This window comes from Hippichthys cyanospilos, chromosome 4 (genome assembly GCF_059441005.1).
Source record: "Hippichthys cyanospilos isolate Australia breed blue-spotted pipefish chromosome 4, RoL_Hcya_1.0, whole genome shotgun sequence".
NCBI lineage: Eukaryota > Metazoa > Chordata > Actinopteri > Syngnathiformes > Syngnathidae > Hippichthys > Hippichthys cyanospilos.
In genome coordinates this window covers 15,545,713-15,557,509 of record NC_142372.1, presented here as the reverse complement: position 1 = coordinate 15,557,509, position 11,797 = coordinate 15,545,713, and the positions used below count along the sequence as shown (strand labels likewise).

The window sequence follows — 11,797 nt, the reverse complement described above, 5'->3', positions numbered from 1 at the left end:
GCTAATGGTGTGATATGTCTACATGTGTGTAACCAAGAGCTGTAAAAAAATGACGAAGGAAGTCTTTGAGTGCCGCAGTACAGTAGTTCATTAAGAACTTTCTCCAATAAGGTGCTTCAAAATCAAAAATAAGTGTAAAATATAATTTCACAGTTCCCCACTGCCAGATGTTTGTGTGATGTAAAACAGACTGGTATGTGTCATATATTAAAAGATGGCTGGTCCTCTTAACATGTTTTTAATGAAATGATTGTTTTCATAACAAGCAGATGTGCATTCAATAAGAACTTCCAAATGGTCTCAGTCATTTAACAGAACAAAAGTATATATTCAACACACTTTATCTGAAGGTCATTCAACACACTTTATCTGAAGGTCTATTTTTCCCATCAAATCTTCCCAAATTGCCCAAATCTAGGCATTGTGCAATGGGCAAGACAAGAATGTCCACCACCTAAAACACTAACTGTTTGTTTTTATGAAAAAATCACTAATAACAGGGAAAAGTATTGTTTTTTCCATGTGAAGTGTAATTGTGATAAAATAAGGATTAGCCTCTTATTTTTCAGGCACTTTTTGAGGATTTTTATTAAAATAATTATATTAAAGTTAAAATTTTATCAAAATAGTAAAATCACAACATCACTATTAATCATAACACATTAACATTACTAGTAATCATAAAACACGTCAAGTGTTTCATTTATTAAAAAATTCAACTCATTTTTATACTTTACAAAATCATCTCGCGGACCAGATTATACCCATTTGAACCGGCCTGTGGGTCGTATTTTTTATATCCCTGGTTTAGACAAACCCTTAACCTGTCTAATACTGTCAAAAAAAGTTGTTTACAGTTATTGAACATTTTGTTTATATTGCTGTTTCTTTGTGGCAGTGTTAAAAAGAATAGTTTCCGGTATACTTATACAATTTTTATAGACGACCCTAATTATGGTCGGCGTGGAATGTGGGGTTCACAAAATGTTTTCTTTTCCCTGGGGGGCTTAGCAAAATTTAATTGAGAAGCACTTGATTAATGTGTCTACTCGCAGGGGGTTATTTTAATTCTAGCCATCCTACACAACTGCCACGTAATCCTCCAAATGACAATTCACCACTTGCTTACCTTGCATGACTTCCTAGTGCTGCTTGAAAAAGCACTCTAGGGGTTTCTCACACAAAGGGCAAACTTTTGTTGTCGATGAAAGTGGGATTTTGTTGTTGCTTTCACAAAGTTTGGTGTTTTGCAGAAGCAGAATCCCCCTAGTTGCATCACCATAGATTTCTTTGAAGGGAGATATGGTTTTTGGCAGTTCAACCCTCCCGTTTTGCTCGTTGGGCCAAGCACATTTCTTCACATTGCACGAGATTCTACAGCCTTCCTCCCAGTTGCTGTTCACTCGCCAATACTTTCACAACCCCCCCAGCCACCAGATTTATCCACCCCACCCACCACCTATCTTTTTCCCATGGTGCTGCTCATAATGTCAGACTGCCGGTGTCTGCACATGCACTTGGTAATATGGACCACATGTGGTTTTCTGCACGTATGCCGTTGCGCAAATATCAAACAGATTCCAAACCTTTTTAACGTTTAAGTTTTTTTTCATTGCATCTTTATGTAACCACAAAATGCAATTAAACTGGCCGAGCACTCTTTAGTTGATTTGTTGCAGGTAACGCAAAGGCAATGCGAATGGCGTTTCAAAAAAATACAGTCAAACCTTGATTGTGTGAACATAATCAATTCCAGGACTTCTGTTGATCTCGGATTACATTTTATTTTGAAACTATTTTCCCCATAGGAGATAGTAGAAATATAAATCTCATCCAGACTCACAAAATCATGATTAATCCCATAGGCAGTTTGGGAATTAATATTTCAATAAAAATAGTCCAACTAAAGTAACAATAAAAGAGACTGGATTTCAATACAGCTAACAAAGGCATAATGTTTCGCTCAGCAATAGGTCCCAAGTTTTTTTTTTTTTTTTTAATGTCACAAAATGGTTTGTTTTATAGTGGCATAGAACACGACTTATATCTACTAGTTGATGCTTAAGTTGTATAGAGGGCAGCAGCTTTCTCACAATATTTACCATAAAAAAAATAAATGTTACAGATTTGGAGACTTCTAAGTCATCTAGGTGATTAATTATTGATTATGAAAAGATCGTTTTTTTATTTATTTGATGGACGCGTTTTGAATTAACTATACAAAATATTCATACTTTTCAACTAATTTACCTATCATCTAGTACGGTAAGCCACTTTAATTACAATATATACGACATAAAAGTAAAAGGTCACATCTAATGTTAAAAAACAAACAGTTCTAAAATATTAAATGGAAATGTACTGTCATGTTAAATAGAGCACAACTTTATTTAATTATCGTACTATACTACCCCCCCCAAAAAATAGAGCCATCCTAACTGTAAGGTGGTCCAGCGTTGTATTTAGAGATTCTTTTATTTACCACTAGAGGGAGCCTGTAACACACTGAGTTTCAATGTCATATGCTATTTGACCCTTTCAACATTTAAGCTTTTATTTAAAATGGATAAGTAATATTAAAGATCTCCTTTGTCCTGAATTAGTGTGCTGTGCAATTATGATGACAATTTTTTGTAAAAATGATGCCTCTCTGTGTGCTCTCTCCTGACAGTTCTCTCTCACTGATCCGCTGGGAACACACAACCTTGAATGTGAAATGTGTTTGCATTTTAAATATGTTCCAAATTAACTGCAAAGACTAACTTTGCATGACTTGGCAGGCGGCTTTACCTTGCTCACATGTTGTTTGGGTCAAATGTATTTCAGGGGCTTGCTCTCTCAATTTGACCGTATGTAACTGACAAGGGTCCAGATGTGAACCCAGTCCACTGAGGTAAAACTATGTGTGTGCCTGTAAATGTGTGTATGTGTGTGTTCACGCATGAATGAGGCTGGATAGTGTGGGAACTCTCCCAGTATATCTATTGTTGCCTTTGTCATCCTAACTCAGTGGAATTCAAATTATATTAAAAGATCACCTATTTAGATTATACTGTAATTGGTTTATCAATACATCTCTCTCTGTCTATGAGCAGACAGATTTCCCTAACGTTCCTTTGCTAAGTGTCTGAAATATTATCTAAAAATCAACAGCATCATCATCATTAGATTATCTTGACGAGTCTGAGAAGTTTCTTTCTCTCCAGAGGACTTTAGATATGTTCATGTTGTGTCCCAAAATAAATGATCTAATCCTGAAAAAGGCCTTGGATAGATATAAAAATGTTTCCTTTCAGATCCCATCATGACAAATCCTTCTCCTTTTTACTTACAATATGTTCTGCACATAGAAACGTAGCACGTGTAACATTAATATAATTAGTAAAGCATCACAAAAGTAATGTAATTACTTTAATGCATTATTTTTTGCTGTAACACGGTAGTGTAACATATTACACACTTTGTGCGCCACACAAGAGCTTGACAAAATAGGACAAGTCATTTGACGAACCATTTAGAGCGGTGCCATAATAAAGTGACGTTAGCAGAAAAACTAAACCACGCGAAGGATTGCGCTCTCTCCCTGAGGGATGCCACTTCCACCTCAAGGGGTGGGATTCACCAGCCTTTGGAAACCTCGTCAGCAAGATCCCTGTCGCAGCTAGCAATATTGACAAGGGAAGCTAATGCTAATGTTCACTGTACAATTGCTGTTAAAACATTTAGATTAAATGATTTGTTGTACTGGTTTTAGGCTTAAACCACCCTTTCACTTTCACAGCTACAGTTAGTATGGCAAATCCATATTTCCAGTTACGGTGGTGAGAGTAATATAAAAGACAGTAAATGACAGTAAAAAATAATAAATAATGCATTCCAGTTTTGAAGTAACTTGCCCAAAATTGTCTATGGGTTTAATGTTATGCCCTGGCACTACACTACGATATATGTGTAGCTATGTAGAAATAAGAAAACACAAACATGAAACTTTTTTTTATAAAGAAATATAATATTTAATAATAAAATAACAATAACATTGAATACTGGTTTCAAAGCTTGTAGAGAAAGTCAAACTACTTGCCCGTGTTAAGTATTGTCATCTGAAGACAAGATGTTATAATGTATCGGTTTGTTGTTTTCACTGACACATACACGTTTGAACAAAAGTATTGGGACACATGACATGGGCGTGGAAATAAGGAGATACTGTACTTTGAATCTGATCCCCCTGTGGGGAGATTGTCAAGTATGTTGAAATTTTGGTGTGGATCATCCCAAACTCATCCAGTCATGCTTATGTGAGCCAGAAAATGCCTGATGCAAACATTTACACACAGAATATTAGATGAAGAACTGAGAGTCAGGGGAACTCAGAGTCCAGCCCAACTTATTATTGATGAACTAAAAGTGTGTCCTAAGCCTTTTGTCATCATCGTGTATTTTAGTTGCCTATACACGATGGCGCAAAAGTCACTATATACTTCCTGTTTTATGTATCATTTGGCCAGAATTAAGATCGACATTGGAAAACACGGAAAAACTGCAAGTCCTTAGCCGCCAGATGCCGACGGCAGTATTGAGAAGAGCGGTGTGAGTTTACATGCCCGTTAACATATTTGCTAAGTGAATTCATACAAATAATGAGTCCTCAGTCTCAGTCCGCCCTCCTCTCCTCCTCCCTGCATTTCATGGGGATGAAGTGCGACGCGACGTGCTCCCGCCTTGTCTTCTTCCCTCGTAGCGGCCGTCCCTTCTGAGACAGCGCTATGAACATTTCTTTGCCATTTTTAGTCCACTTTGCCGAGGAGTAAGCATTGAAGTAGTTTTCTAGGAAAACCTCCTTGAAGTTGCAGTTTTCATTGTAGGTCCTCTGCAAGGGGTCACAAGAAGGGCAACTTCAATTCAGCCACGTGCTGTCGCGATAAGCAATCGGATGATTTGACATTGACATTTACCTTTCCTTGCAGCTGTCCCGCTTTGTTCATAGAGATGTAATGCTGGCTCTTTACGCCTTTGATAGCCAATATGCCCCCCTCAGACACTGTCCTGATCTCTAGGATGCCTATCAGACAAAGTGACATAGAACAGAACAGGTAAGATGCTGTTGACATCCAACCTTCACTCCTCATCATTTGTCTTCATGAACAGAACAAGATGGAACTTCCTGTGCTTAATGAGAACATAGCCTTTCTGGCTTCATTCAAACTTGTGACTTGACCTGCTTGGCCTTTACACAAGCCACAATTTATATATGCCATAGCACATATGGGAGACAGATTAGGGCTCATTCCTCCTGGGAATGAGAAAACTACTTCCTTGCTTGAGTTTTGCACGCCATAGTCAAGGCCTCCTCTTGAAAACTATGAGAGTACGAGCACACATGCATTACAATAGCGGTTTGAGTTTCGTGTAAACAGCAAGCGGCCCCTGTCGCCAAGTTGTATGCAGGACACCCAGGAGCTTTGTTGACAGCAGAAGCAACATGTATGTACGGTGGATATTTGTTAAGCTTTAAAGCTTTGCACTAAAGGCTTGATATATGTGGAACACTAAGCCAATATTAATTTTTGATAAGTTTCATAATATTGCGACCTACAATAATGGTTTTGCACTCACAGATCACTCTAATATATACTGTATTTCTGCACATTGCCGTAGAAGTAATTAGAGCCGAATCAGCATTTCTGCGTTTACAAAGGTAATAATCACACTTTCATAGAGGCATTCGTTTAGCAGTTTATTGGTTTATTGGTCAAAGGTTTTAATGTGTGCTATTGAGCTACACTTTTGAACTGCACTCTATTAATGCTAATCCTAGCAACAGCTGACTGGGCAAGATGGTGGACACACATTGGGTTGGTCGCCAGCCAATCCCAGCACTAATTGTAAGTTAATTCTAATTCTAACGAATTGAAAGTTTATTATCTTAGTGAATTGTTCTGCCTAATAGCCATGTACTGTACACATTACAGCAAGCAATCTTTGTCAATATTTCATTTTCATTAAAGTTCCAAACACATGGCACATGACAGTCGGAGTAGCGAGGAAGAACCAGACTGACATTGTGCATGCTGTGTTGATCTCACAAACAGATCACAAACAGATGACAGTCTCCCAATCTTGGAATGTTGTTTATCCTCGGCACTCTTGAACTCACCATTGTTAGCCATTGAGTGCCTGCTGATCTGACATTACGACATGTCATGTGGAGGAAAACTTCAAAATCTCTATTTGTAGAACTTATACACACACATACAGTATATACCTTTTTGATTAGTACATATTTTTTTAGTCCAAACTATATTTGAGATTAAGTGGGATAGCATCACTATATTTGCGTAGTCCAAAAGAAAAATGACATCAGTTATAGCAAGTGCGGTTCCAGTTATATGACATGTGACACAATAAGAATAGTTTTAAAAACGTGTACAATAAACTACACACATTTTGATGCATGTAAGACAGACTTCAATATTAATTCTTAACTCAAATTAAGCAGCACCCATGAAGTTTCATGCCAATGTTGTTAACGTTAATGTTAATGTGCTGGCAATTAACATTTACTAGGTTGTTCAAAGTGGAAGCAGCGGCTATCTTATTTGTTCCACCACTGTGTTTTTATTTTATTTTGTTTTTATTTTTTTATTTTTTCAATATTTATATGTTTGTTCTTATCTTTGTGGAATAAACATAAGAATGTACATAAGAACACAGCTCTCCTCAAAAACGTACGTGATAAAGTGTGTTTGAGGACAAGAATGAGACAAGATGAGATTTTTGCAAAAGACAACAACAAAAAAACACCTTGGATAAATTTTCTAGTTTTCATAACGTTTCCTTTTTACTGAACAAACTTCAACAAAATTAATGATCTAGTGTGCAAAAATGAATTTTGAAAACGAAGGTCAGGCTTATTTTTTAGCTACAGGTGAGATCTTTCCTAATACTGAATAGTTTCAACAAAATACCTTGTTTGTATGACTGTCAAGTTGTCCACATCAAAGCGAGTAATTTGCATCTATTGACATGCCATATATGCAATCAATACAGTATATATATATATATATATATATATATATATATATATATATATATATATATATATATATATATATATATATACACACACACACACACACCGTATTGATTGCAACTTGCTACGGTATGGCTGTCTTTTTCCAGGAAATCCAGGAGATAACAATAGATGCTCTTCAAAATGTCAAAAAACTTGTAAAACACTCGCCACAGGCATGCTTCCAGTCTGGAATGTAGGAGCCAAAAACGGTGCTAGTCTCAGTTTCACATTGTGGTTTCTTTTTTTTGTATGAAAGAATGTCTGTACTTCCAAATGATACAGAAAAGTGTAAGCTGTTGTTTGAATCAAATGTTTTTGTGTTGATTGTCTCAATCTTTGCGAGAAATTGTCAGCTGCAAACCATTGAATGAATATGTTGTTGCCAAGCATTGCACAAGCACCTTCGCCATTCTCTTGAAGGTCCTTTGCTGTCATACCAACATTCCAGCCATAACCGCACAGTCAAATAGGATGACATGATAACGTCTTAAAACATCCTCAGTGTGAGTATACCTAGTGTCCAAGAAGAATATGATATTTGGAATTACAAAATGACAACTTCAGAAAAATTCAGAACTCTTCTTTTAAAACGAATCAGTAAAATACTGTTTGTTTTTTATAAAACATTTTCAGTTTTGTAACTGTCACAAGAGGTGCTGACTCTTGTCATGTCAAAAGGTTATTTTAGATCAAATTTGGTGCCTGTAATTTGTATAAAACCTTCCCTCACCTCTATGTTTTGGGAAGAGTCAATCGGACAGAACAAAGATGCCAGTGTGTGTGTACGAGTACGAGGTTACACACTCAGTTTGCTTCATGACAGTCCTGTTATGATTTGACAGGCTGCTGCTATTACCACCTGCTTTGTTTTACCTGCTGTCACTGACTACACATGCACATGACAACTTTGGATAACTTTTTCCACCGATGGCAACCATGACAGGGCAAAGGCGCTTTACTAAATATGATTTTACTAAATATGATCCCATGTGGCAGAGATAAACATTACTGACTGTTTAAATCAGCTAGCTCTTACATTCATTTGAACACATTTGAACTGGTGGCGTGTAAAAATTGTAGATTAAACTGAAAACAAAGTATGAATGCTAAGCAGTGTTGCTGTTTGATGCATCAAAATGATCAGGTTTGTATGTGCAATCTTCACATGTGTAAGCAATCCCCAGATACCAGATATAAAAACTCAGAATTTTGAGTGAAATGACTCATATCTGTTTGAAATGGTAAAATGTCAAGTGCTTAACTTATAGTAGAAGTTAGTGATATTGTTATTTATATAAGCGATATTCTTATTTGTACAAATGCAGGCACACTGCACACATTAAGACCATTTTGAGGAAAACGCAAAATGCTATCACCCCAATTGTTTCTGTATCCCATAAACTCTGAGATAAAACAGATACCATATGTATAACATTCAATGAGTCTGGAAATATATCCCTAATTTATTGTGAACATTGTAATTTTTCCAGACTCTACATCATCATACTTCATTATCCCAAATAGTTCCTTGTTGTTTTTGATGACTCTCGGTCTAATAGTTTTTCTAAGCATTGCACATCTACATATAATAGCCTTTATAACCAAATGTACAGATGATAATACAATGACAGGTTAAATGAACATTTACTAGTACGAATGGCAGATCAGCATCTAAACCCTTATAAGAAGATTTTTTTTTCTCAAATGAACCATTGTGTTGGGTGAGCAAATTTAAAACACACATAACTTTGATAGACCTGTTTGTCAAGCTGTCTTGTTGACAGTCAAATTTAAAATATTTTGCCAAAATGCTGCCATTAAGAATAAAAAAAAAACAACCTGATAATGGGAATGTTTTTTAGTCAGCATACAATAACAGGTGCTCACATCTTGATTTGAATTATAAGTGACAAAATAGCCATCCTTACTGTAACAGTTGGTGAGGTCTTGAGTCCCATTGATGTTGCCTTCATCATCAATCGTCAGGAACCACTGGGTGCGGCTGAACAGCTGTCGGATTCGCACATCTCCTCCTTCCATGTAGTCATAATTCCTGGTGTGACGCTCGTGTCTTGAACAGTTCATGATGGCAGCGAGTTGCGCTGGAGTGCAGTCACTGTGGCCGAGGCGCACACTGCTGAATAGGAAAACGGCGTGCAGGTAGAGTCCCGAGAACAGATTTGGAAGGTTCCATGTCAGAATCCATTTGTGCATTATAATACAAGGCGGTGGGGATCGATGAACAACATAGTGAAACAGGAGATGAGATCTGCCCGCGATCCCTCAGCCCAAATCAACCCCTTTGAACTCTGTCACTCCAGTTGGGACCTCGGGGTCCGTGTTCTTGCGGCAGGGAGTCGTTGTGGGGACATAGAGTCAGGCTTGTTGTGGAAGAAACACTTCTGAAAGCCGTTTGGGAGGGAAAGAGGCTGAAAGATACTCAGAAGAAACAGAGGGGCTGCTACGTTTTTGTCTTATGGTGCGTTTTAGTCTTGAGTGATGACACAAATTGTCTTCCTCATCCCCAAAGACCAAATATCTGTCAAGAGAAACCATAACACAAGTCAGGAAATTTGACGGGATCCTATATATCCCCTCGGACACTATGTGCTAAAGTAGCACATTGTGTAGTAATTTTTGTCAATAAATATGCAATTTTTAATTTGACAGGCATGCGCTAACATGTCGACATTATGTCACAGCCAGTCTGTAGCTAGGAATCTTCAGGCATCCTCTCAATTATATGCTTTCAAAGCACTAAAGAAAAATGTAAAAATTGAATGACTTACATGTAACGGAGGGACTTGCCAGAGTTGTATTCCCTTCAAGCAGAAATTTGAATGGTAACACCTAAAATAATTCCAGCAATGCAATGCTTGTGTCTGTTCCAGTGGATGGCTGCTTGCTACTGGCGGCGAGACTATGTGTGTGTGTTTGCATCCTCCGCCGCCGCTGAGATAAATGCCTCCCGCTGACCTCACTTGTGAGCAATTAGATCCCAACCAGTCAGCTGTGTCTGGCCTTGATGCAGTTGAGAAACACCCTCCACTTGCCTCTCGCTGTCTCTCACACTCAAGACGTGAGAGGGAGCCATAAACTAAATAGCAAGCTCTCAGAGGATCAAATCCCTGGAAAGGACTTACCGACTGACGCGAAACCGCTTCAAAGATGAGCTCCGGCGTTCCTTATAACTGCTCACTGATCATCCAAGTGTCAGGGGTCGTGCACACCTTTGCTTTCCATGTTAGTATTTAACATTTTCTTGCAAATGGGTATACTTCAAAAGTTCATATGGGCCTGGCATGACACGGTCCCTTGGGGACGTCAGGGTTGCAGGCCTGAGAGAGTTGGACCTCTGGCTGCAGCAGGTCTCTGCTTCTCATCTCTTAAGTATTGGTCATAAAGATCTGCTCTGTTAGGTGTCACCCCAACCGCTTTGCCTGGACCTTGAAACACCCCAGGGACACTTCGCACGTGTACATTTGACTACATAGACAAAACGCTCATCAATGAGAAATGTACTGTCAAGATTTATTCTAAAAACCTTTACATTTTTGATGGGATGTTTTATTAAGAGTTTGGGAAGAATTTGACCACCCTGAGAAAGTTGCAATTTACTGGCAAGGAAAGGGCCAAGTGGTTCAAAGGTTCTGTTCATCCTGGGTGGGTGAATCTCTGGTGTAAATCTGTCAGTAAAAGAATGTACAAAGGATGCATGTCAGCATTTAATTTTGATTGGGTATATTGGGAAAGGCTCTGTGTCATCTGCAGTATTCATTTTGTCAAGCATTTTAGATGATTTATTTATTTTTACTGCCGATTACATCTCCTCTGTGTTTGCCGGGTGCGTCATGGCTTGCACCTTAAAATATACATTTCAAACCAAACAATGAGCTTTCCTCTTCTGTGTGGACTAGCCACTCATCTTCATCTACACTGTGACCCTGTGACATTTGGTTCATTTAGTACATCAGAAGAGGCTGTGGAAGAGTGTGAAGGCTGTGTGGAGTTGTGGAAGGATGACTGCTTGAGAGAGAAAAATATCAATATTAAAGACGTGGGTGACATCAGGATTGGCATGACAACAAAGCTGTTGAAGATACGAGAAGACTCTTTACAGAAGAAAATGTGTTTCAAAACCTTTTTGCCAAGATGTATACTCATCTGCACACTTGCAATTCTGTCAAAACAGATGATGTGGGCCAGGATCGTCCAAACGTTTTTGTCCAAGGTCCAAGCAAAAATCAAAGATGCAAAGGTACTTTCTATCATCTAATCTCTTTAGAGGCTAAAGGATGAGGAACACAAACCGGCATGGCAACACACAGAGGCTGGAAAAATTAGGGGTGATGTTGAATGTTACTGTTTTAGTACATGCTTGGGGCCATGTAAAAATGGACAGTGGGCCACCAAGCATATGTGCAGAAGGCCAAAGTTTGGATAGTGCTGTCCAAACAAATACTTGTTGGATGTGTTTTCACGAGATTTATTTCTGCGGTTAGTTTAAACCATGACCCAATTCATGTTTTAATTTTAGTTCAAATGATTAACAATTGATCAATCAATATAGACAGCAAGTATTACAATTTTTTTTCTTCCCAAAATATCAACTTTGTTGCAGTACTATTGATAGGAGTATCATAGAATTCACTTGTATGAGATGTAACCATGTATTAGTTGACGGGATTGCAACAGATGCAAAAATTCTATACCCAAAAACGT

The 11,797-nt window shown here is 38.0% G+C and overlaps 1 protein-coding gene across 1 annotated transcript; it reads right to left on the bottom strand.

The window, feature by feature from the left end:
• Nucleotides 1–4,073: 4,073 nt before the first annotated feature.
• Nucleotides 4,074–9,994, bottom strand: fgf7 (fibroblast growth factor 7). The gene is made up of 4 exons (XM_088413559.1): nt 9,865–9,994; nt 9,004–9,614; nt 4,956–5,062; nt 4,074–4,870 (listed from the first exon to the last, which is right to left on the bottom strand). The coding sequence occupies exons 2-4, from the start codon at nt 9,287–9,289 to the stop codon at nt 4,655–4,657; spliced, it is 609 nt and encodes a 202-aa protein (XP_088269685.1). The 5' UTR covers nt 9,290–9,614; nt 9,865–9,994; the 3' UTR covers nt 4,074–4,654.
• Nucleotides 9,995–11,797: the final 1,803 nt, after the last annotated feature.

Bases quoted from the DNA above. Each gene is read 5' to 3' on its own strand.
- fgf7 (XM_088413559.1), bottom strand. From the start codon at position 9,289: ATGCACAAATGGATTCTGACATGGAACCTTCCAAATCTGTTCTCGGGA. The intron at 5,063-9,003 runs GTAAGGATGGCT...TTTGTCTGATAG, and splicing joins AGACCTCACCAACTGTTACA to GCATCCTAGAGATCAGGACA. The intron at 4,871-4,955 runs GTAAATGTCAAT...GACCCCTTGCAG, and splicing joins CGGGACAGCTGCAAGGAAAG to AGGACCTACAATGAAAACTG.